The sequence below is a fragment of the Calliphora vicina genome, chromosome 2, assembly GCF_958450345.1.
Source record: "Calliphora vicina chromosome 2, idCalVici1.1, whole genome shotgun sequence".
Taxonomy (NCBI): domain Eukaryota; kingdom Metazoa; phylum Arthropoda; class Insecta; order Diptera; family Calliphoridae; genus Calliphora; species Calliphora vicina.
The window spans coordinates 104360894-104388375 of NC_088781.1; the positions used below are offsets into that span (position 1 = coordinate 104360894).

General features: G+C 31.5%; 2 protein-coding genes across 4 annotated transcripts in view; one reads left to right on the plus strand and one right to left on the minus strand.

Moving 5' to 3' along the window:
* The window catches only part of LOC135952557 (phospholipid-transporting ATPase VD), a 110648-nt gene extending 100838 nt beyond the window's left edge, over positions 1–9810 (plus strand). For all 3 annotated transcript variants that reach the window (XM_065502559.1, XM_065502561.1, XM_065502560.1), the window contains 13 exons: positions 834–1013; positions 1141–1265; positions 1338–2023; positions 2427–2799; positions 2868–3569; positions 3639–3797; positions 3867–4035; positions 4105–4275; positions 4399–4584; positions 5784–5984; positions 6065–6252; positions 6370–6455; positions 9717–9810. In XM_065502559.1, coding sequence (XP_065358631.1) covers positions 834–1013; positions 1141–1265; positions 1338–2023; positions 2427–2799; positions 2868–3569; positions 3639–3797; positions 3867–4035; positions 4105–4275; positions 4399–4584; positions 5784–5984; positions 6065–6252; positions 6370–6455; positions 9717–9751 — 3261 coding nt within the window. In that variant the 3' untranslated portion in view covers positions 9752–9810. The remainder of the gene's footprint in view (positions 1–833; positions 1014–1140; positions 1266–1337; positions 2024–2426; positions 2800–2867; positions 3570–3638; positions 3798–3866; positions 4036–4104; positions 4276–4398; positions 4585–5783; positions 5985–6064; positions 6253–6369; positions 6456–9716) is intronic.
* A 10707-nt stretch (positions 9811–20517) lies between these two features.
* D12 (YEATS domain containing 2 homolog D12) lies at positions 20518–26560 on the minus strand. The gene is made up of 2 exons (XM_065499361.1): positions 24135–26560; positions 20518–22524 (listed from the first exon to the last, which is right to left on the minus strand). The coding sequence occupies exons 1-2, from the start codon at positions 26389–26391 to the stop codon at positions 20852–20854; spliced, it is 3930 nt and encodes a 1309-aa protein (XP_065355433.1). The 5' UTR covers positions 26392–26560; the 3' UTR covers positions 20518–20851.
* Between the last annotated feature and the right edge of the window lie 922 nt (positions 26561–27482).

Consider the following 27482-nt stretch of genomic DNA (forward strand, 5'->3'; position numbering starts at 1 on the left):
ATGGCCTTCGAAGTGCTTGCCAGGGTGTTGGGTTTCCGGGACAGTTGACTATCAAGAATGAAACCTAGGTATTTCGTGATGTCCAAATCTCAGTTCAATGCCATTGAATCGGGCAGACTTTTTCATCCTGGCAATCAGTCCATAGTCGATGCTTCATCGACTTTTGAATGCATCCTCCTTTCGCTGTAATATCATGCTCAGATGAATTTCTGAAACTTCAACCACAACATCGTCCGCATAGGCTGTCAGTTTAATTGCCCATGGAATCCAGTTTCCTAAGCACGCAGTTAGTGGCCAAATTGAACAGAGGTGGAGAGAAGGCGCGGATTGTTGCTGATCAATGTTCACTGAGATATTTCTTATATTTTACTTAATTTATCTTGTGTCTGTCATCGCTAAATTTCCAATCGGTAACACCTCTAAGTTTTAGAAACTTCTTAGACTTTTTACAGATTTCTAGGCGGAATTTTTATATCACTTATTTCTAGAACATACTTTTTACAGCTTTCTAGACATATATATAGCTGTAGTATAGTTAAAGAAATATTTCGTAAGCGTATCGAACAAAAATCATTCAGCCTAACTACAAAAGCCTTATAGTCAATTTTAAGTCCATAAAAAAAACAAATTTTAAAGCTTTTTTACAATATTTCTAATGGAGCGAAAAAACAAATGTTCTATTTTATAGAGTCGACTTTAACAAAGATTAACTTTAAAATTTCTTTTATAGTTAGGCTGATTATCAATAATTTATTTTGCATTTATTTCTGACATTTAATTATGATTTGTACTTCTTATTAATAATTTTCGTTTAATGGTATTTCTAATTTTAGGTGGTGCGTGGTTTCACCGATAAACAAAATATATTTACACCCAGTAAATTTGTAAGTCGAGTGGAGGCTGATGCGCCTACCACAAAATTATATCGTTTCCATGGGGCCTTAATACATCCCTCGGGGGAAAGAGTACCAATATCAACAGAATGTTTACTATTAAGAGAAAGTAGACTTAAGGTATGTAATGAAATTGGAATGAAATCTTCAAAATATGTATATTAAAACCTCGATTTTTGGCATTTACAATAAAAGTTTTAACCCTTAATATACCCAACTTAAATTTCTTATTGCTTAATATTTCTAGAATACCGATTTCATTGAGGGTATTGTAGTATATGCCGGACATGAAACAAAAGCTATGTTAAATAATAGTGGACCACGTTATAAACGTTCCCAGGTGGAACAACAAATGAACATTGATGTTATATGGTAAGAACGAAATTCAAAACTTTCCAAAGATATGCTAATTTAAACATTTTTAATGCTCTCCCTCCCATTCAGGTGTGTAATTATATTGTTAATTTTATGTGTTGTTGGTGCTGTTGGTTGCAAAATGTGGCTTAGCTCTTTTGAGCAATTCCCTGTACCTTATTTACCCTTCGAAGTCGATCCCAGTTACGAGGGTCTTCTCATCTTCTGGACCTACATTATAATCCTACAAGTTATGATACCACTCTCATTGTATGTTACAATCGAGCTGTGCAAGATATTACAAGTTTTCCATATACACAATAATGTCGATCTCTTCGATCGCGATACCAATAAACAAACCGAATGTCGTGCTATGAACATTACCGAAGAGTTGGGCCAAATTCAACATATATTTTCGGATAAAACTGGCACACTAACGGAGAATAAAATGTTATTTCGTCGCTGTGTGGTGAATGGCATCGATTATAATCATCCGCCTTCGGAATTGGAAAAGGCCTACTCGAAGCCGGGCTCACCGGCTCCACCTTTGGTGGCGAATGCTACCCTCATCAGTGATATGGCGATTTTAAGTTCTTCGGGTATTTTCCTGTCGCAAAACTCGCAGCGAATACAAGAGTTTTTAGTGGTTTTGGCGATTTGCAATACAGTGATTGTGAGTGCGGCGCCACATCGTGATCTAATGAATGCCAGTGGCATTATTGAGGTGCAAAGTAATAATACCTCATTGGTGGGAGATTCATCGGTGACGCTGAAAGGTAAATTTAAATTGAATGATATCTAAAAAGACTTTTTTTATGTAATAAATTATTTTTTAAAGTGAAAATAATCTTGCAATATTGTTTCATGTTTCAAAATAACAGCGTTGTTTTATCCCACGTCTTGACAAGCCATCAATTTGTTCTCTCTGCGAATAATTTCTTGTCAAAAACTGTGGACATAAACATCAACACGCTTTCCCCACATAAACGAACATGAACGAATATGTGTCCATAATTCAGCCGACGATTTGTTCTTGTAAGCACAAAACGATTGCTCGTCAAGACTTTGGGTTATGTACATACAAATAACATTAATTTAATTTTGTTTTAGGATTTATTTCATGTTTTATCTATCTGATTTAATATTAATTTCTATAAATTTACAAAACTCTAATTGTAGGTGTAAAACCCTCAGCTGGCCAAAATGACTTATCCTCATCGCCAGCCCCCTCTCTTAGCAATAATAAATTGGCATCGGCCATACCGGCCGATCGTTACATACGCTTAGCTGAATCACGCTCTGTGACACCATCACCGCCACCAAATTTAGCATTTAACATTCCTACACAATCGCACATACCATCTCTGTCACCCATCAGTAGTTCAGCCGAATCGACACCCACCTCAGAGTCACCGCCAATGAAATTGAAATCAATATCACACGCCATCTCGCCCACAGGACGTGCTAAGGCGGCTATAAACTCAAAGATTAATAGTATTACAACGTTTCTAAATGCCAAGACACAAAACAAACGACTGGCCAATAAATTACAGTAAGTTTTTCATCCCGGTAAACAAACGAAAGTATTTTTAGTATTTCCTAACGCTCTATATATTGCAGACAACAAAAAAATAATCCCACATATCAAACACCAGATGGTCGTCCTCTATATGAAGCCGAAAGTCCCGATGAATTGGCTTTGGTTAATGCCGCTTACAGTTACGAATGTTGCCTTATAAATCGCAGTCCAAATCATATTTTGGTCAGTGTGCCCAACAAGGGTTTGGCGGAGTATGAAGTTTTGAAAATTCTTCCCTTCGATTCCAGCCGCAAATGCATGTCTATTGTGGTCAGGCGTACGGGTACACAAGAAATTATTTTATACACAAAAGGTGCTGATAGTACCATAATGCCAGTGCTGGCGCCCTGTTCCCCCAACTCAGCGGAAGGCCTGATACGTGAAAAAACCCAACAGCAGTTGGATCGTTATGCTCGTGAGGGTTTACGTATTTTAGTAATGGCCAAGCGCAATCTAAATGCCGCCGAATACACAGATTGGTGGGCGAGGCATCAGGAAATTGAAATGTCTAATGAAAATCGTGAGAGACGTTTGAGGGATTCGTTTGCCAAATTGGAAAGTAATTTAGTTTTATTGGGTGCCACTGGCATAGAAGATCGTTTGCAGGAAGGTGTGCCCGAGACCATACAATCCCTAATGGCTGCTGGTATATCGATATGGGTGCTGACTGGCGATAAGCCAGAGACCGCCATTAATATTGCCTATTCGGCGAAATTATTTACACAACAAATGGAATTGATTAGGTAAATTATAACATTAAAGGCATTTAAAAAATTTAAAACTAATTAAAATGTTTTGTTATATTTTGTTAGATTAACTGCCCGTTCTAGAGATGCTGCCGAATCTGCCATTAATTTTTATTTAAACGAAATAGATGCTGCCAAAGTAACATCATTTGAAGGTAGTCCTCGTATAAAACCACGAGCTTTAGTGGTGGATGGTAAAACTTTAACATTCATATTGGATTTAAGGTAATAAAAACATAACCTAAATAGTTTGGCTTCAAGGGCAAATGATAAATTAATTATTTTCAACATTAGATCAAAATTGATACGTCCGTTTTTAAAATTGGCCAAAGGCTGTGCTTCAGTGCTGTGTTGTCGTTCTACCCCTTTGCAAAAAGCTTATCTTGTTAAAATAGTCAAAGAGGAATTACGCCTGTGTACATTGGCCATTGGAGATGGTGCCAATGATGTGTCTATGATACAGGTAACATATTTCTTCTTTTGTCGATGTTTCCAAATATTTGAATAATATTTTTCATTGTTTCTAACGCAGATGGCAGATGTAGGTGTTGGCATTTCCGGCCAAGAGGGTACTCAGGCTGTAATGGCGGCCGATTTCACTGTGGCCCGTTTCCGCTATCTGGAACGTTTGCTTTTAACGCATGGCTATTGGTGTTATGATCGTTTATCCCGTATGATTTTATATTTCTTTTATAAAAACGCTGTAAGTTTATTTTATTTGAAAATTTAAATTGAAAATAAAATCCTTACTCTCCTAAAAATGTATTTATCTTACTTTTAACACAACTAACCTAATTTTTTTTTAAAATTGTTTATATCCTTTCAGGCCTTTGTTTTCCTAATATTTTGGTATCAATTATATTGCGGATTTTCTGGTTCCGTAATGATGGATCAAATGTATTTAATGTTGTATAATTTAATATTTACCTCGCTGCCTCCATTAGCCATTGGTGTCTACGATAAACGTGTGCCAGAGGATTTACTATTGAAAAATCCATATCTTTATAAAAATGTAAGTATACATTAATAATAAACCTTTGCTTCTTAATTCAGAATTAAGAAATGTCAACAATCCATTCCATAAAAAAGATTCACAAAACAAACTAATTCCTTAGCTTCTTTCAATGGCTTTTATTTTAATGGAATTCATTCATTGTTGAACTAATTCATAATTGAATTTAATCAACCCGGAACTTCGAATTAATTAATTCAATTTGAGTTTAATTCACTAAAATCTTAGAAAATAGAAAATATCAGCAATTCATTGCCTAAACACGAATTCTTTAGCTTCATTTATATGCATTTATTTGAATATAATTCATTCATTGTTGAATTAATTCAAAATGGAATTAATTCATAATGAAATTCATTAAACCTTTGAATCAGGACTGTCACACATTTCGTTCGGAATGGTTTCAATTCCGTAGTTTTTATTCCGATCGATTTCGTTTTCGGTTCTTCAGATTCCGTGTAATTTGTTAATTCAAAAAATATTTAATAATTTTGTATTTCAGATTTTAATCTGACAGCATTTTTTATATTAAAACAAAAGTGAAAATTTTAAGAAAATCAAATAAATACAAACAAATATCAATTTCACTTTGAAAACTGAAAGTGGTTTCATTTCGAAAGAAATGTTCGTTTTACTTTTTGTGAGGAAGCAAATTACGGCATTAATTCCACTTTCGATCGGAATGGAATTCTGTGACAGGCCTGAATGATTCAGTTTTTGTTAATTCAATTCAGTTTGTATTGATTATAAAAATATTTTTTTCATTCAGTTTTGTTTTTGTTTTGCTTTTAATCATTTACAAAATGAATTGAAAAAAAATGTAATTAAGCCTTTTTGTAATAGATTTAATTTGAAGAAAAATTTAATTATTCAATAGATTTTATTAAGTTATTTGTAATGGATTTTAATTAAAGAAATATTAAATGATTCAATAAGGAATTAATTCCATAGATACTAAATTATCAAAGGAATGATTTCAATACATTTGAAGTCCTAAGTAATTAAGCCTATGAAATAATTCGCAATGAATTCAGTAACGAAAATTAAATTAAGAATTAGTTCGTTCGTGTTTTCATTTAATTTATTTTTTACAAAATGATTGAAATGTTTTAAAATTAGCTTTAGTATCAGTCTACATTTCAACAAACAATTTAATTGAACAAAAATTTAAATTAATATGTTTTTTTTCTAATTTCTAGGGTCGCTTGGGTTTAGGTTATAAACCTCACGATTTTTGGATAATATTATTAGATTCCCTGTATCAAAGTCTGGTGGTATTTTTTATAGCTTTATGTGCCTATGCAGGATCAGAAGTTGGTATATGGGAATTTGGTGCCACCATAACGGCTTCCTGTTTATTTACGAATTTATTACATGGTGTTATAGAAATACGTTCTTGGGTAAGTTTTCCATCGATCAATCAATAGTTTTTAATTTGCAAATTTATTTTCATATTACAATCTTTTTGTTTTTGTTACAGACAATACTACATGTGCTTTCAATGGTTTTAAGTTTGGGTTCATTTTATTTATTTTCAATTGTTTACAATTCCATGTGCGTCAATTGCTTTGGCCTTCCTTCGAGTTATTGGGTGATATTTCGTTGTTTTGCTTCCGCCATACATTGGCTGGTGATTGTTTTATCTGCCGTTGTAGCCATTTTACCACGGTAAGTTTTATGCAGCTGCTTTAATCATATAAACTTTGTTTTGTTGTTACCTTGAACTTTATTTGTTTCGGTATTTTTATTATTACAATTTCAAATATTTGTTTGTTTTCATTGCAGTTTGCTATTTACTGTCTTAAAAACCACCCTATTCCCAGATGACAGCACCAAAGTTTTATTGAATAGTAAGCGAGAACGCAGTAGAGGTGAGGGTTTATTAGTTACTTGGTCAAGGTCAACATCTGCTTCATCAATTTATAGGTAAAGGACACACAACTAAACTTCAAAGTAAAGCCATTTTTTTCACTCTCTTTCCCTTTCTGCTCATGCAATGCATTTTTCTATTATAATTTTGTAACTCATTCTTTGGATGATTTTTGATTTGTTTTTTTTTGTTTAGTATCCTGTAGTATGTGTATTGTTTATTAAATATTAAGTTTTAGTTTGTTATATAAAATTTTTAAACAATTTCAAATTAGTTTGCACTCTTTTTAAATAATTTATTTTAAAAACTTTCCTATTTTTTTCAATTATTTATTAGTTGTGTGTGTTTTTGCATTTGATTTTTGTTTATTATTAATTGTTGTAGCAGCATGTTTACCTTTATTAATATTTTAATTTAATTTATTTAATACTTCCTGATACAAACTGTTTGAAACTAATTTCTTTTTTGTTAACTTCAATGTAAGTAAATATTAAATGAAGGTATGAAGTAGTTAATCGTCAAATTATTTTGCAATTAACTTTAAAAAGGAAACAATGTCTTTTTTAAAAAGTTTTCAAAACTGGTATTAGGATTTTAAATAAGTGTTATTCAATATTTCTTTAGAAAACAATGTAACTTTATTTTTATAAACTCATGTAAATTAATGTATTTGAATTTAAATTTCGAAATTTAAAACCTGTTTAACAGCTAACATAGCACTGTTAAACTTTGTAAATCAAAATGGAATAATAACCACACGGTCAGACGAAATGGATCACTAGTGATGAAACGGCAGCTAATCTCCAGCATTTTCCAAAAACCAAGTCAAATCATAAATGTCATACACTTTTTGATATTTCTTTTAATTTTTAAAATTCCAGCGAAGGGGGAAAATGATGGGCTGATGGATTTGTGTTCTTCTATCATAATCTGTGGTCATTGCCTTTAACAGTGCGAGTTTTGTTACAAATTTATATAATTTCTTGGGAGGATAAATCTAAATTCCTGCAAAATGGGAGAAGATGGGCGGATGGAACTTACTGGTATTTATGGATAAGCTGTCCTACTAGCAGCGGATAACAGCAGTCGTTTTTTCTATAGGTGGCCTATGAGAGAAACCAGTCGCAGAAAATAAGAATAAATCTGGCGCAAATGCGATCAATTTAGAGCAACAAGCTACTGTTTCCACATATACCGTGGCGTCACCAATTTATGTCTATATATTCAAATCACCCCGTAGAATTGTGACAATTGGCCTTGAATGTTGATTAAAATATCTCAAAATTTTTGATTTTTCCACTAGAACAACAAGCCAAAAATTTGATTTCTGTCAATTTGTGATTTTTAGAAAGTATTTGCAGCTGATTGTATTTATGAGCTGGTATTTTTATTTTAATTTTTCGCAATATTCCACACGATCGATTTGCTCCTCTTACTTTCATAACACTGTGTAAGTCGTTTATAAAAGCAAATCATTCGAAATATATAAAGCAGGAACTACAATCCGAACTTAATACTCGTCCTTATCCGAAACAAACCTATTCTTTTCAAATGTACCTACTATTGGGTGTATGACTTAAAAATGCCGATTTTTTTTTTCAAATTTTTAGCTTTTATTTTGAAACATTTGTACGATATAAATTAATTCAAAGTATTGGCCATTGTTAGCTATGAACTTTTTCCATCTTTCTGGCAACATATGAATTCCACGGGAAATCGTATGAGGCCAAGAACGAATCAAGTCAATATGGGATACTCAGTTCCAAAGTGATGAATCGTAACCCAGATAGAGCGTTCTGCATCGATCGAAATAAATAGTAGTCGGACGGAGCACGGTCTGGACCGGGTGAGGCAAAACTTCCCAACTACTTTATTCCAAATACTTTTTAATAGGTATTGCATAATGTGGCCGAAGGTTGGAATATTATGGTTTCATGTCTCGCCGCATATTCTGAGCGTTTTTTGGCCAATGCTCGCTACAAACGAATCAGTTGCCTTCAGTACAGGTTCCCTGTGATGTTCTGGTCAGGGAATTACCTTAGCACCATTGATATTTGGCTTTGGTGTCGATTCGGCTGGTTGGCCATGCTTCACATACGATCTATTACGCTTCGGGTTATATTCGTACAAGCATCATTTCGTACATACAAAATCTTCTTTCAAGGTCTCTCGGCTTCAATTCGTATGGTACACAATTTTCCTGCTTTTGGATGAATCCTGCTGCTTGCAAACGTTTTGAAATTGCAGCTTGTGTAGCTGCCAATGATTTTGCAAGCTCTTATTGAGTTTGACTACAATCCTAGTCTTCACATTTTTGGCTGGCCTCGGCTTTCGGTATCAAGTCTTTTTCGAGTACTTTTGGTGATCAAAAACTGATTAATAAGTTGTACGCTTAAAAAATAATTCGAAAATGATGCCCATTAATGATTAAAAAGTAATTTATTTGAAAAACAATAACAAAATGTACAGCAATCATAAATAGATCATTCAGATGTTCGAAATATGATTGTTTACAAATTTATTTTGTAATTATATTTTACGCAGTTGGAAGATCAAAAATTGTTTTATGTACTATTGTTTTTGATTGTAACAGACTTAAAATGACTCAGAAAAGACTCAAAAATTAATTGAAAATGACTCCAAAATTAACAGCAATTCGACTTAAAAATTACTCAAAAATGATTCAAAAACGAGTGGAAATTGATCAGCGCTGAAGTATCAAAAATTACTCGAATTTGATTAAAATTTTCATAAAATGCTAGCTGGGATATTTGGTCACAAATTGCCTAAATACCGAATACTGGTGTTAGGCCGATTATTGGCCCAACCCAAAACCGAGAGCGATTATTCGGTAGGACTCTACCAATCAGCCAACCGATACGAAGCATATTATAATCAGATATTTAAAGCACTTTATGGGGATATATGTATGTCAGTTATCAGTTCGATTGCAGCTGAATACAATAAAATTCAATGATACGGGTTGATGTTGATACAAATTGGACTAATTGAGTCTTAAATTCGGATTACTTCGTCAATGTTGCGGAACTCAGCTAATACCGAAAAAAGTAACGTCTCACCAATTTTGCTTTTGAAACTAATTCGGAATTCATAAATTTTTATTCGCTTTAACTTTTCCACACCAGTATGGCCGTTTCTTTGGGGGATTAATGCATCACAATTTTTTAATTACATACTAACAAACCTTTTCTCTAGTAAATGAATATTAAACCTATAAAAATGATTTACTTACTTTTTACAGAATCACCGATTATGGGTCTAAGAATCAGATTATAACATCAATTACCTGATTATTACTTAAGATCTTATAAATTTAATTCTAATTAAATTTTAAATTAACTCAATGTAATATGTGTATTGTAATGTAATGTAATAATGTAAATTAAGTTCTACAAATTATACCAACGATTTTCTTTATTTTTTTTATATATAATTAATCTTATTTGTTAAAGTTTTTAATTTAAAAAAAAAGAATGATGCGAATGAAGAAAATAAAAAAAGAAACAATATTATTAGTAAATTAAAAAAAGAAATCCTGCCTTACGCTTATATAGTATAATATATATTTATACTTATTTACATATATACAATATGCTTAAATATGTACTATACTTACTAACTTGCATATTTTATAATGTATTTTAAACATGATTTTGCTAAATATAAAACTAATTTTGTTTATAATTAATGTATGTATATAAAATACCATTTATATTTAATTCTTTATTATCTAAGGCTTAATATTTAAGAAGAAATTAAAAAAAAGAAAAAAAAATCCAATCCAAGAGAAGATGTAAAAAGAAAGTATGTTATAATTTATGTTTGTTATTATTATTTTCTATTATTTCGAAGTGTACTTACAGATTAAAAAGGGGATTTTGCAGTTTCAAGTAGCTGGGTGTTATGACATAAAAAGTTTTTACTTGAGGATGATTGTATTGAATTTAAATGTAAAGTTTGTAAATGAAACTCAATGTAATTCGATCCCTAAAGAATATTTTCTAATTTGAATTACACAGTAACCCTTAGGGATTATTATAAACTTTATTATTTCATAATGCTAAACTTAATTGTACTGTAAAGTCCTCGAATATTTTGCAAATAGTGTTTAATATGAATTAATTTGCTCAGCTTTTATTGCAGTTATTTATTTTGATTTCTATTAAATAGTTCATTATTATCAGTTAACAAATATTGCAATATTTAAAAGCAAGTACTAAAATCTTATATTCCCAAAGACTAAAATGAATAGATTGTAAAATAAAACAAGATTTAAAATATTCTGAATTTTAATTAGAAGCCGTTTTTCAATCGTAGATTGCTAATTAAACTAAGTTTACTATTTTATTGTGGTTTTAAGTTACCATCTTTAATAATCCGAGAAATATATACCGATGCTTACTAGATTTCCAACAAAGTTGGGAATTTTGAAAGATTTGCAGGGGGAGTTTGTGGTCCCCTGTTAAGATACTCTCTTTCTTCACAACATTTTAAAATTGTTAGGGATTTAATGGGGATTTATGTTTACATAAGTATATACATTGTTTATATTAACATTAATGACGATATAATACCCATAACCATATCTGACAACTAGATAAGTAACTGAGAGCCAAAAACCTTAGTCGGTTGTCAAAAAACAAAAAACTTAATTCATGAGAATGTATTTTGTTATTGTATCACCCATATATGTAAAAATGGAATCATTTATTTTAATATTTTCATTGAAATTTCTCTCACCTTCTGTTCTATGTTCTATTCTATGCCCATAATTGTAACATTTTTAATATTTTTGAGATGGAAAATAGAGATTTTGAATGAGACCGAATTTCAGATCCTAATTCAGTGTGTGCAAGCATTCGGTACTAATTAAACTAGATTTGAAGACACTAAATTTAATTGGAGAGAAAAGAACAAAGTCAGTTGATATAAAGAGAAATTAAGTGAAAACCCCAATCCAAAAAGGGCAGGAAATAAGTATAAACTGGGATTCTTAGAGTCCTGTTAGCTAAAATAGCCAGCCTATTCCCCTGATAAAGCCAAATAGATTACCTAGATCATAACAATATCCCCCAGTTCATCATGGAATCTTCCCCTAGTTACACAAAATATGTTCCACTAATTCTAGTTCCTCAATATCCTCGCACAACCTACATAAGTTCATATCCCATTTACCAATGATGGCTACAAGTGAGCAGTGCCCGGTAATCATCCCTATTAAAGACATGTGACTTTTCCTATCCAAACCAATTAGTATTCTGGTTGAAAACTTTGGCCAAATAGCACTGGGCACCCTGCTATCCGTCATACTACACCAGGATTTGTCCGTAGAGTCCCAGAATCTTTCGAAAATCAGGGAGGTTTAACCTCCCAGTCCCTATTAATCGGGGTTGTCATAGAATCCAATCATTGTCGGAATCGGTTTTGAAAACGACAGAAAAAATACATTGGTCTCGTGAAATCGAATTAATCTTTATTATATTCGATTTAGAATTAAATTCTTTATCGATTAAACACAAAATTACATTGGATTTCATAAGTTAAATATACCTTTATTGTCGTTTTCAAAACCGATTCCGACAATGATTGGATTCTATGACAACCCCGAATATAATCCCGATCCGAACTCTGCCTGGCCAGTTTATTGGGATTGATTTTTTTTATTATTTCTCGGAATTGGACATAAGTGTATTGTTAAATTTGTTAACTGAATTATTGTATGTTTCTTTTTTTATGTCAAACTACAACAAAAAGAAAGTTGTACTTTTTAGTTTCAAAAACCACTAACTATTTTTACTTACAAAATTTATTAAATTTCACAAAATTTTCATTCAATTTGTCACTAAACATTACATTGACTGATATAAAGATTATGATGCTAATGCTCTAATAACTGACTATATACTATTATTATAATACCATAACAATTGCCATGACATTTGTATTATCTACAGAAAATAACACACATTTTTATAATAGAAAATCCTAAAACTACGTTTTTTTTAAATTTTGTAAACAAAAATATCAAACTAACAAATAAAAAAAATCACAAAATAAAAAAAAGCAAATTCCTACAAACAATAACAATAAATTAATTTTTATTATTAAAACTTACTTTTAAAGAAATGCAAATAATTACTAGTTTTCAAATAAATTGAAAAAACATACATGTTTAAAAGTCACTTGATTTTAAACATTTGAAATTTCATAAGAAATTTTAAGCAAATTATAATATTTAACTAAAACAAAATAACAAATAGAAAAATTATTGTTATTTCTATAATAAAATTAGTAAACGGCTGTGATTGTACACTCATTTTAGTAAAAAATCAACAAACAAAAAAGAAATATTAAGCAAGTTTAAGTTTAATTTGAAAATTTATTAGTTTTACTAAAAATAATGAAAATAAAATTAAAAATACAAGAGAAAACATTTTATTGATTTAAAAAGGGTATAGTTTCTTACTTTCAATTTCTATTTGTCAAATTTAATTTTAGTTTCAAAAACAAACAAAAATAACCTGAAAAAAATAGAAAATCGAAGAATAATTAACAGAACAACATCAGCTGGTTATCAATAATAATAATTTTCACCAGCTAATTTTGTTCTACTAATAACTTCTAGCTACGATTTTAAAACTATTTATTGACTTTTTAAATTTACAAGCTAAATTAAATAACTTTAAACATAAATCTAGTAATTAAAATTTATTTTACTTATTTTAAGTTACCTTCTAAATAAATTATATTAATTCCTATAAAATTCAAAATAAACATTAATATTTGTTTTAAATAAATTTATTCATTTGTTAAATAATAAATAAAATTAAGTAAATGATATTTAGTAAAAATTATTTTAATTGTAAAAAATAAACTTCCGTTTCTTTGTTGTTTAAGTTTTTCCTTTAGTCTAAATAAAATTATTATCTACATTAAGTTTTATTTTTGTATTTAAATTAATTTAATATGTATTTGTATTTAACCTCACTTGTAATATATAATTTTTTTCTACAAAACATTCATATTAAACATAATTAATCAAAAATTAAATAAAAACAAAATTAATAGTTTTCCTAATAGTGAATTATATTTAAATGATAATAGAGAAATAAATAAATGAATAATAAAATCAACGCAACATATATTCTAAAAACAAAATATATATTTTAGTTCTAGTGCAAAATAATTGAAAATGTAGTTGATACAAAATTAAATAATAAAAAAACGACAAAAAATTGTTAATCATGAACAGAAAAGAAAATTGAAATAAAACAAATAAATAAATGTATTTTTACTAAACAAATTTAAATAATGTTGAGTTTTTTTTATGAAATATATTTATATTTACTAGTGTTTAATGTCAAATTTATAATGATTTGAAATTAATTTTTTTTCTCAAATTAGAGAAAGATCAATAAAATTGTGAGTGTATTCTATTTAAACTATGACCTGTATTTAGGTTTGAGAGTAATTTTAAATCTAACTTGATTTTAAGTTGGAAAATGATTTGTTTATTTTAACACCATTTTTATAACCATCACCATAATGGTAAGGGTATATATACGTTAGTAATTTCTATATATACATATGTTCAATAGATTCAAACAAGAATCAACGCTTCATATCGGTTAATTCATGTGACATACGTTATGGATTTCCTAGCATTTTAGCATTCTTATATTTTCCTTCCGTATAACAGCTTTGCAATAAACATTTATAAGAAATATTTAAATTGGCTATAAATACTATCTAGTGAATGGTATGAACAGCTTATAATCGATTTTTCGATCAACCATTTTCATTTCGATTTTTTACCAGTCGATTAATCGAACCCAATAATCGATTTTTTAATAATCGATCTGTATTTTTGGGATCAATAGCAAATGACCCATATACACTATAATTACGGATTAAAATCATATTTTGGAAGAGTATTATAACTGCTTTATATTGAGATGCTCATTTTATAAAACGTAACAGCAAACATTTGTCAACAATTTGATGGAAAACATTTCGTAGCTTTTTTATGCAAATTTCTTAAGTTTGAAACAAAATCCGCATTAAAAAATAAGGTTCTCCATGAATAAATATATTCCACTGTCAGCTGAAGAATTTTACAATGCAAATTTTAATGAACTAGCACACATTTTCGTTTTCGGAAAACTTACTCAATATCAAAAATTCCGGAATTTAATTTTCATTTCGATTAAACGTTGTCTAAAATCGATTTCCTTATAAAAATCGGAGTATATAATCGATCACGAAAAAATCGGTTTTGGACCCTGAAAATCGATTTTCGACCATAATCGTAATCGATTTACCATTCACTAATACATACTGTTACGAAATTGTACTTGAATTTAAATATAACTGTTTTAACAGCTGGTTTAAAATTGTATAATGCTTCTCAAACAGCAGTGCCTCTCAAACTGTAACATATCTATGGGTATTATTAACATTGAATGAAAGCTTTGAGTTGAACATTGTTTGTAAGTATGGTAACACTAAATGATTAACATCGAAAGCTCTAGAATTCGAATTTTATAGTTTGAAGATCGTTGTAGAAATAGAGCTTTCTAGATGGTAATGCAGCGTATATAAATTGGCCGTCAGAACGCCAAACCAATGAGTCTATTTTGAAGCATCCAGGGCACACTTAGAAAGGTGACTGCATCACTACAACAATACAAAAACAACAGGTACATTGTTGTTGTTAAAAAGTAGGTGAACTGTCAAAGTTGCCTGTTGTGTTTTCTTTTGGGTTTGTTGTATTTTTCGCCACAACAACCACAAGTGAATTGACAATTCAAACTGAATAAAAAAAATAATCAGCTGTTTCATCGCAGTCACCTTTCTAACACTGCAGCCACACGATCAAGTTTTTCTTGATAGTCTTTTACATATACTGTTTGTCAAAATTTATAAAAATTGAAAGCTGTGACGTAGGCAGCACGCAACTTGAAAACAATTTTAGTACAAATTGGACAAAAACCTGTAATCAGCTGTTTTCTTGAAAGAAAAATTGAAAACCAACTTGAATGAGAAATTGAATGCAAGTTCGTTTCAATTCTTAAAAGTGTGAGTGTATTAGTAAAAAAGTGTGAGTGTATTAAAACTTGAAAGGCAAAACTTGATCGTGTAACCCCCAAGTAAGTGTGCCCTGGAAGCATCGTTAAGTAAAGTCATCAACTGCATTATCAGTGTATACTTGTAAAGTAAGTATTTCTGCGAATTTATAAACGTGTATAAAAACACTGAGTGAGTATTTAAAATTGTTGTTTAAATAAATAAAGAGCTGTTACAAATTTTAAACTACTAAACTGCTTTTATTTGCAATCAAAAGTATCCAGTTTTTTAAAGGAAATAAACTACCGTTTTTAAAAGGTAAAAACGTAACAATACCTTTATTTAGGGAAAGTTTGACTCATTTACAAAAAAACCGCCAAATTTTTCTTATTTTGTTTCTTATTATGACCATATATGAAAAACTCCTTAAAATTAAGAATCATGCATCTAATAAATAGTTAATAAGTCATTGATATTTTTTTACGCTTTATTTATTGAATCTGTTGCTCTCTAACAAACGAGCGTTCATGGACAAATGACTCTCATCTTAGCTGTGATTTTCTGGCTGGTGACTTTCAATTTTAATATCTATATTTACAAATCTATCAGTAATCCTTATAATCCTGATACTATTTTCTATAGTATCAGTATTTTCAATTGACTGCAAAGTATCATTTTCTTGCGAAGGTATTAAATCAGTGTGTTTTTCAATAAACTGCAAATTATCATTTTTTTGAGGAGGTATTAAATCAGACTTGTGTTTTTCAAGAAGCAAATTAACACTTTTTTTATTTTCCCTCCTTTCAATTCTGCGTGAACGCTGTTCATGTAACTTAACGTTTTTGATAGATGTCATGTTTATTGTTGGAACTACACCATCCTTAAGTATTCTTCTTTTAGCGAAACCTAGACATATGATTTAATTTTAAAGTACATGTGTATTAACCATCTTTTATTACTTATTTACCCATTTCATACTTCATGTTATTCTCGAAATCTTCCGCTGTAAAATGATGCATACAAACAACAGAAACTGCATCAAATTTTTTCCGACCGCAGAAGCTCATCCATTTTTTTCGAATTTTATCGTCTGTTGGAAATCGAAAAAAACTGCAAACAGAAGCTTTACCGTTGTTGCTTTGATTGCATTTCACAACAGAGCATTTCATTTTTAATTATGATGTATTTTTTATTGATTAAATTTTTAAAATCTTCAAATGTTTTTAATTTAACTAACGCATTTAACAATTTATGTTTTTACTACTGTGGCGTCACATAAAATCAGCTGATATGTGTACAGAAGGTGGGCTCAGAAGCACAGCTGATTATTTTGTTTTTCACTTGTTTAGATGTTTGAACTGTCAATTCACTTGTGTTTTTTGTGGCGAAAATACAACAAACCCAACGCGAATTTATAGAAGGTGACAACAGAACTACAACATCTACAAAAACAACAGGTACTTCGTTTTTGTTAAAGGATAGTTGAACTGTCAAAAGTTTCTGCTTTTGGGTTTGTTTAAATATAAAAACATGCTTTGACAATTGTTAGAACCAAAAAGCAAAAAAAAATTATCAGCTGTTTGACTGACTCCACCTTGTATAAATTCGCCTTGGATAATGCATTGCGCAGGTCCGTTATTTTTGTTTCAGCTGTTTTTTGTGTGACGTCACTGTAGTGGAAAATTTGTTGTCTAAAGAGACTTGTGTATTTTGTGGTTTATTAAAAAGAATTTAAACTTTAAAACAAAAATAATAAAAATCAAGTGTGCTGTTGTGAACTGCAATAAAAGTTTTTCCCGTTTTCCAAGAAATGTAACGCTTCGAAAGAAGTGGATTAGCTTCTGCGGCCAAAAGAAGATTTTGCTAATAATCTACAATATTAAATTGTACTCAAGGAAGGTGTTGTTCCTACAGTGAAATTGGCCAACTCAAAAAACTGCTGGAACAGCGAGCAAGTAGAGTTTAACGAAGGGAAAACAAAAAAACTGTTGATTTTCTTCCAATGAAAACTGCCCTTTACAGTCCATCGAAAATATAAATACATATGATATTGAAAATACCTATGTAATAGAAAATCAGCCGCCAGAAGAGCAAACTTAGGAAATTTCCGCCTTGGAAGTGGATGATCAAAGTGTAAGCAAGCTTATTAAATATTGTTAATTCGTTGCTTAATTAATATAAACATTTGTTTTTCACAGGAAAAGTTTAGAGGACGAAATCCTCATTCTGAGAAAGGAAAAAAGTAACTTTGACTCAGAATTAAAAATTCTAAATGAGAAAATGCAAAAAAGCGTGCATTGAGGAAAAGCTTCAAATCATTTTTACTACCGGGCAAATAAAAAAAACTGAAAAATGGCATAAAACGGAAAAAATGGTCAGGAGATGATATAGCGCCCTCTATTACCCTATACGCTGTAAGCCCGAAAATGTACAAATTTTTGTACAAAAACCAGTTTCCTCTTCCAATTATCCGTACTCTCCAAAGCTGGGCTCAAAAGCAAGACGACTTATAAAACCAGTATTTAAAATTTTACAAATATCCCCATATTAAATACATGTGTTCGTGTGATTGTGCTTTTGTTTATTTACTACTGTGACGTACATGTGCAAAACAATAAAATGTTGACAACGCGAATGCGCTATCTTTGTTTCATACACCTTGGACACAAGTGAATTGAAGGCCGGTAGTCAAATAAATTTTCTACCTATTTCCGAAAAGTTAAGCTGAATTCACCCATGAGTTTCTGAAACATTTTTTGTTCGGAACAATTTTTTTTATATGTAGTTTGACGTTCTATTTTTGAGAGACTTCAAACTACATATAAAAAAAAATTTTTTTCCGAACAAAAAATGTTTCAGAAACTCATGGGTGAATTCAGCTTTAGAGTTCACCCCATCCCGAAAAGGAAGGATTCTACGATGCCATTTGCTTACTTCCAATTTTTCTGAAATGTGTGAAAGGTTTTATTAATATTAGCTTTGTTCAATAGCTAAAAGTTGTTACTAGTTAGTAACAATTGTTACTGGAAAAGCGTTCATTAACTCAAAAAACTTTCAAGTAGAGCAAAAATCAAGAGCGTATAAATTTTAGAGACTGTTCTCTCGTTGCAAACTATTACAAGTCCTATTTTGAACTCGTAATTGTTAGCAGCTTATATTTCATATGTTTGTGTTATTATTTATTTATTTTTGTGGTGAAAAAATGTAAAAAAAAGAATTTAAAAATTTAAATTGAAGAAAATGTGAGTATTTTACATTTTAAAAGGAATAAAATAAGAAAATTGTGTGTATAAAACAATTGTACTGGAAAAGCGTTCATTTACTTTTTACTATTTTTGAGAATTTAAGAGAGTAATTTTGTAAATTTTGATTTTATTCTCTCGTTGCAAGTATTTACTGGGAAAATAAATGAACAGACCTATTGAATTAGAGAAGCACATTAGTCGGGGAAACCCATTACCAAACCGCTCATATGATTTCCGAGAAATTGTTTGTCTACATGTGTATAAAAGAATGGATAAATGATGTACAGTATCATAGATGGGGAAGACAAAAGATACTTGGGAGGGCGCTAAAATGAGGTTACAAGCGAAAATTTGCGAGTTTATGTATCAATGTCATATATTAGTTTGAAAATTAATCTTGAGAAATCCAACTACGACTACCTTTGGTAAACGCGGAGCGTTCGTAAATTCAGGAAATGTGTGCATCATGCCACGACCTGCTAAATTTTGCAACAGATAACTAAATGACTGATTGCAAAAATTGGCGGCATCCCTGCAACAATTTGAATTAATAGGCCCCTCATATTTTACAAGGCCTTTTTTTCACCCGAAATCCGAGACCGTAAAACGATTCAATATATCAGAGAAAGTATTCCATGTCAGTTGAACTTCTTTCTTCCATGTCAGTTGAACTTCTAATGATTGAAAATGCGATTAAATTTGTAAGATAGTGGAGGATTAATAAAATAGTTATTTTTACGGTAGTATTATGACTTTTAAAAGCACCAGGGTTAAACAGATCTGTGGAAAAATTACCAGACTTATTGAGGAAAAAACTACTTTGAACTACATTGAAATACGTTACATACCATCACATTTGGGAATCCCTGGTAATGAACGAGTAGATGAAGCTGCGAAAAGAGCTTTCAGGGAAGGTAAAATAGTTATTTTTACGGACAGTAAAGGTGGTATTATGGCCTTTAAAAGCACCAGGGAAGGTGAACTTCTACTTAATTGATGGACCAATGAATAAGCTAGTAGGTTGATTGAATACTGATTCTGAAAAAAAAATGGGAGAGAGAATATGTGGACCGGAGCAGATTGATGGAAAATATTATTTTTAAATATTTCCCAATATAAAATTGAAATGAAATATAAATGATTCCAACATAATATTAAATTGCATAACATTCAGAGGACCGATTTTCCTTTACTGGAGCGCTACAATAACACTACCAAATTCTTCATGGAGAGGGGTATCGAAGATTACTTCATTTTATGAGAATTTCTAATCTTGATCGATTAGAAATTGTGAGAAGATATGGTTTGAAATTGTTGGTGGCTTTATATTCCTGGGATAAGCCAATTAAATACCTTCAACCTTTGCAATAGTAAAGGGGCACGAAGTAATTCTAAAGACTCAAAATGAAATAGATTTGTTATTGAGTAAAGCTTTAGATTAAATAACTCCCAATATAAATGAATAACTCCTATTAAATTATTTTTTTAGTGAAATAATTCGCCACAAATTATGAAAAATCCCAACGCATTGGGAGTTATTTCGTAATGAAGCAATATTAAAAATAAGATTTTTGAACTTTTGTTGTGTCTCATGTAAGATTATCACGTTAAAAATATTGATTTTGAGATGCTAATAAATAAATTAGTTGTGAAAAAATTTATTAAATCCAACAAATAAGTATTTACTTGTTATATATTACAATTGGAATATATTACCAAAGAGTAGTAGCATTTTAATTTCAACTTTATTAATTTATTTTATATCATTAGGGTTAAATTAGATTAAAATTATTTATTATCTACAGCTTAGAAACCTTAATTATAATATTTAAAATAAAATAAGTTTTTATTTAGCTAACGACTAATTTCACTATTAACTATATCATACAAATATTAAAAAAAAAAACAAGTTTTAGAAGTCAGTTTTAACAAAATTTCTTGATTTTTCTGAGTACATAATTTTCGAAGATGAGACTTTAAATAGGAAATTAAAGATACAATAAAATGGAAAATAGTTTTACAAAAGAATGCAAAAATGTTGAAACTTAAAAGCAATTAAAAACAATCAAGATTTCTCCTGTTTTATGGAGGATTCTAAACATTCCGCCAACGTGGCAGAACCAAAATTATTATTAGTAAGAAAATCAAATTCGCTATTAGTGGCTATGACTTTTGCAAAATCTTGAGGCATAAGAGTACAAATGGTTTCTGTGACGGCTGGAGTCGCCGCTTTCTCTTGTTTCACGGCTATAGATTGGCGCAATAGTTTTTCGATAAACAAATGCAGGCATTGTGCTAAAACCGTTTGTGTTGAGGGATGGTAGAGTTTTGTGTCCAATTCTTCGTGGTTTAGTTTTACGTTTAAATCTTTACAAATATCCGTAACTAATTGACACTGATTTTCTAAATGTGGTGGAGGTGTTAAATAAGTATCCATAGATGAAGAATTGAATAATTGAGAAGAGGCGTTATTGGCTGTATTATAGATTTTCCTATTTTGCTTAGGTTCCTCTTCTTGTATGCCATCAATATCAATAATTTGATGTTGATCTTCATTGTATTCGTAATCCTCCAGAGTATGCCATACTTTGTCTACCCATTTACGAACTTTGTGATGATCTGTTAGAGTATCATATTGCAGATTGTGTTCTTGTTTCAATTCATTCTTAACCAGATCCATAAAATCTTTTGTGCCGTTTTCTTCCGTTTGTTGTTGCTCGCCCGGCCGGGGCAACGATTTAATGGGTGGTGTGTAGGCATATTGCCGGGCAAATGTGGCAATTTCTTTAGTAGTCCAAAAAGTTTCCTTAGACGTGTTATTAAGGCGCTGCAAGTCCTTATGATTACGTAACATTCGAGAAACGTTTTTGGCTCTTAACCACTCACAGGCTCTCTGCTTAAAGGCCGTAAGAGAGTGAAATTCTTGCAGAGTATGGCAGACAAAAGGAAAGACAGCTACTAAAGAATCTTTGGAGACTACTAGCTTTAATCTTCTTAACAAAAATTCAACAGCTGAACGTACATTTGCAAATTCTTGCCGCAGAAATTGTTTCTCAAAGAGCACACGTTTCATTTGCATGAGCTGTAGAGCATTAATAGAATTAATGCGCTGCTGTTTCAGGCCAAAATGTACATGTGGCACATTATTATTGCTATGCGATAATTGTGTTGTAGTTGTAGGTTTAGCATCAGTTGGGAAATTGACTACTGTGGTTGGCGGTGGTGGCGGTGTGATAAGTTTTTGTTGATGCTGCTGTTTCAGCAAACTAATTTGAGGCTTTAGTAGTGAAACTTGTTTCTTTTGTTGCTGTTTGTATTTCATTTGCTGTGGATCGATTATATACAATTTGCCTTCTTTTTGGAATACCAAATTTTTGGTGGGGTTCGTTGATGAGTTATTACCATTTGGTTTTTGTAATTTATTTGCTACTGGCAATGCAACATTATTGGTCCTTAATGTTGTCTTCATTGCTGGTGTTGTTATTTGTCCTATCGTCCGTGTGGTTGATGTAATTGAATGTTGAACTTGTTGATTGTGTGCCGTGGTGACAGTATTTGTATTTGTTGCGCCAACTGTTGTCGTACTAAATGTTAGAATTTGTGGTTTTGTTTGCATACTTTCAGGTACAATTTTAAATATATTTGGTTTCATTGTCATGGCCGGCATCAGATGTGCTCCATTTGGTGACTTTAGCAATGGTGTGGTGATGGTGTTTCTTATTTGTGTTGTGTTTGTGACTGTAAGTGGAGAAAAATAAGATGATAAGAAATTTGAATAGTCAATAAAGTATTTTGGCTATGAAAATGATTTAAGGAGTAAATTGTTTACAATATAGTCAAAGTTTTAAAATTATAATCGTTTTTCTGATAAAACGATGAATATAATAATTATAATCTACTGCGATTAATCTTGTCGAATTTTGTACCAAACATCGTCATATGCGGCAAGGCTTTACATCTTTAATTTGAAAAATGGTGAATGTATTCCATCGGTTTCATCATGGGAGAGATGGTTTGTGCGGTTTAGAAGTGGAGATTTTGACACGGAAGATAAAGATCGACCATGCCAGCCAAAAAAGTTTAAACACCAAGAATTGGAGACATTACTCCATGAAGATTGTTGTTCAACTCAACAAGAGCTTGCATAATCATTGGGAACTATTCAAGCAGCAATCTCAAAACGTTTGTAAGCAGCTGGATTCATCGAAAAGCAAGGAAATTGGGTACCAAACGAATTGAAGCCGAGAGACCTTGAAAGACGATTTTGCATGACCGAAATTGTGCTTGAACGCTATAAATGAAAATCATTTTTGCACCGAATCTTTACTTGCAATGAAAAATGGATCCATTACAATAACTCGAAGCGTATGCGAAGCCCGGCCAACCAGCCGAATCGACACCAAAGCCAAATATCCATGGTGCTAAGGTAATGCTCTGCATTTGGTGGATGCAAAAGGGACCCACCAATCTGACCAACTGATTTGTTTGAAACAAGCATTGGCAGAATATGCGACCAGACATTAAGCCGTAATATTCCATCATGACAATGCTCGGCCACATGTTGGAATAACTGTTAAAAAGTATTTAGAATAAAGGGGTTGGGAAGTTTTGCCTCTTTGGAACAGAGTTTCCGATATTGGCTTGATTTGTTCTCTGGCTCGGAATCCAAATGTCGCCAGAAAGATGGGAAAAGGTCATAGCTAACAATGGCCATTACTTTGAATAAATTTATATTGTACAAATGTTTCATAATAAAAGCTAAAAATTAAAAAAAAAAAAAAACATCCGCATTTTGCCTCTTTATCTGCATTGAAGTAACATAAAATAGTCATATTTTCAGATCAACATACATACATTAGGGTTGGTTAAAATATAGAGGGCATCGAGATTCTTGATCTAAATAGAAATGTACCAGAAAAGACCCCCTGAAGTTCAAATGATTTTGTTAGTGAGATGTTACTCTGTTAATATGTTTCTAAAATGTATTGCGAACCAAGAGTTGGCAAAACTTCATTTGAAAAAATTAAAATGGTAGAAAATAAATGCAAATAGGAGAGTTAATGAAATAAATATTTGGTCAATTCACAAGGTCTCATATTGTCATAATGTCCTAATATTTCACAATGGTTTTTATGGCTTTTCAAGCAAAAAATTTCATAAAATAATACTACTCTGTATGCCATGTTTATTGTGTTATCGTAACCAAGCAGCAGAGACCTTCGCTAAATGCCTAAGAGTCGGTTAAGACGAGCTGCCGAGTCGTGATATATTAGGACATTATGACGGATAAGAGACCTTAGGTTAGATTTAAAAGAATTTGTGTAATCTTGGTGTAGTTTTGGATTTACCTGTGTTATTTTTCACTAAACTAGGTGCCATTGTTATAAGTTTCGGTGCAACCGATGATGATGTACTTAAATTATGCATACTAGATGAAGCCGAGCTGGCTGCCACCAACATTTGAATATATTTAACTTTACCCGTTGAGTCGACTAATTGCACTAGTTTCTTTTGTAGAATTTGTTTCGGCGCTGAAGACGTTAAAGTTGATGATGAGGATACAGAAACTATTTGGTTTTTATTTGCATTTGGAAATTGTGACGTTTTATATGGAATATTTGCTTGTGTACTATTAACAATAGGTAAAATAGTTCTACGCACGGCTGAAGCCACCGAGGCGGAAGGCATTCGAATTTTACCATCTTTATTTAGAATCATAGATTTTTGGGTTATTGTTGAGGTCAAAGTCTGAGCAGGTGTGGTTGAGGGTAATGGTGAAGGTGTTAAAGGTCTGAGTGGCGGTATATTATTTGCAACAACCGATGCAGAATTGATAAATCTAACTTGTGTTGAGCTGGTGGGTATTCTAACAAAGGTCGTCATAGGTTTTGTGGTTAAAGAACCATTGGTAAACAGGGGTGGAGTTTTAAATTCTGCAGTAACAGCTACTGATGTTATTGGTGTTGGCGCAGAGACTGTAGTGATATTGCTTGTTGTGATAGAGGTAAGAGCTAAAGATTTTTCTGGAATTTTAGGCACTTCTACCGTTGTATTGCTTAAGGTCGGGGTAATTGCCAAGGATTTTTCGGGATTTTTCGATATTTCTAGAAGTGGAGGCATTTTAATGGGGGATTTTGGTTGTACTGCTGGGAACACTTTACATTTTTCCGGACTGGGTGTTTTAAGTTTAACCCCTAGATGTTCAGTTACCATAACTGTGGGTTGTATTTTCTCTATATCAGCACTTATGGAACAGGGAGAAGACTCAATTTTATTAAGGAAATCCAATAAGTTGTCGTCCATTAATTCCTCAGAGCGTGTCATTAAATTTGTTTTAAGTTTTGTGGGTATTTCTGGTTTTTTCATAATTTCAACTTCAGCTTTTACTTCTTTGTCTAATGAGTTCGCGGACTTTAGCTCCCTTAACCATATTTCCAGTAATGTTTCAGCACCTAAAGTTTGTATGCCAGACAATGTTTGATCCAGTACTATATTGTGAATGAGTTGTACGGGTTTTTGATGAAATTCTGGATGAAAAAATAATTGCACTCGTATGGGAAATTCACCCCAACCACGACGTGACACTTGGTAAGGAGGTGTTTCTATATCGACAACATCATTGGGACGATAAGAGTGATGCAAATGAAAGCGCACTTTCTTTATAAAACGGTCTAAAGGTTGTTTAGACTCTTTCGATTGTACATATACCAACCATTTGTGAGTTAAATTTTGTGCTTGCGACTTTATATCCCTCTCCACCTCATTGCCGATATATTTTGAAGTATTTCCCACAACTATCAAGTGTTTAATCTTGTTATTTAATCGAGCAGCATTTAACGATTTTCCTGAAGGTGTGTTAGCTATTTGCTTGCCCTTCTTCTCCTGTTTTACAGTGGTAGCTGTTAAATTTTGACTACTAACTAAACTATTTTGTGCAGCTGCAGTTAATAAGGAACTCACATCATTTTCTGTGGCATTTTGTTTTGAGTGATCGATAACTATGCCTTGTTCTCGTATAATTTGCTTGAGTTTCCTTTCTTCTCGTTTTTGTAGTTGAGATTTTGCGCGTATAGTTTGCACAGCATTTTGTGCTGCTGTTCTTTTCGGACAGGATCTTATAACTTCACTGAGATCTTTGGGCCTTTTGCCTATTAACTTCTTTATGGAAGGATGCAGTGGCATTTGTGGTCCCCTGTCTTCACGATCAAATAAACTATTCGTTCCTCTTAAGGTGGAAGCATCAGCCGCGGTTAAGGGTATTTCTTGTTTCTTATAATATTCAGACACTATACCATAACGCAACCTATCCAACAGGTGTTTAGCATTTTCAAGCCTTTCATCAATTTCTTCCAACTGTTGTTGTTTCATTACAATCTCTTTCTGAAATTCTCTTTCTATGACCTGTCTCACTTTATGCAAATAATTTTCACTCTGAGACTCTTTTTCCGTATTAATCTCGTCACCAGGTTTTCTTCGCTTATATGTGAAATGTGTGCTACAGCCCGGTGTGCCATCATCCTCATCAGATTGTTGCTCCTGCTGAGGATAGTCTGGATCATGATATTCATTGTGTTTACGTTTCAAGGGTGAGTGTCTGCTGAACATGACCGCCTCACAAAAACTTCTAGAATTATTTTACTCACTTCCCTTCACTTTATTGCACTTCAGCCTTTCTTATACAAATCGGCTAGTGCTAGTATTAATTGTTTTATTATTATTCTTCAACAATTTAAATATATTTTAAAATATTTTTCACAAAAATAGTAAATAATTATTTTTTTTACAAAAATTTAGCTTGTACTAAAAAAATGAAAACAAATTGAAATGTGTCAATTTGACAGGGTTCGCAGAGTTGCCAAGTTTTGAGTCTAACAAAGACTGTTGCATTTAAAAAGGCGTTGCAAGGGAATGTTGTGAAAAGAAACATTTTTAAATACATATTTTATATTTTCCAGAGGACCAAGATTTGTTTAGCATGTAATTAACTACACACAATGTACATTAGGTATTATTGTGGGATATCCTTTTAAAATAAATATACCTGCCAACTCTTATTATGTTAACTAAAAACATCGTAATTACAGGTAAAAATATATGCCACAACAACGGAAAAATACCAAGAAATATTTCCTTGTGTGATTCAACAGATTTTGCATAAAAAAGTAAAGAGAAATTGCATTATAAAACATGTTTTGAACATATGTGTATAATGCAATGATAATTAACAACAAATAGCTTATAATTATTTTGCTTCTCTTACAGAGTTGAAATTGTTTAATTTTATGTACATATGTGGTCTCTATTCCACATATGTATAAGGTCTTTAACTAAAAAATGTATAGAATTAGAAAGAGGCATGTTAAAAATATGAATGGCAAAATATGTTTAATATAATTACATAATTACGGCGACATAAGTCGAATTCAAACTTTTTTAACTACTCTATACGCTGATCCATTACATTAGTTTGAAAATGATAATGATCTTAATTGTCTGCAGCTCACTGTCTAGTGAATTTATCTGGACAGTGATTTTTTGACACTTTCTGCAATAAAGGTTATGTGAACATTATTTCTTCAAAAAAGGTTTGAACAATTATTTCGCAATAAAATGTTTCTGCTGTCCACACATGAACATATGGTGTTGGGAATTGAGATTGGCAGTTGAGTACGTAATTACATATTTACAAGTCTATT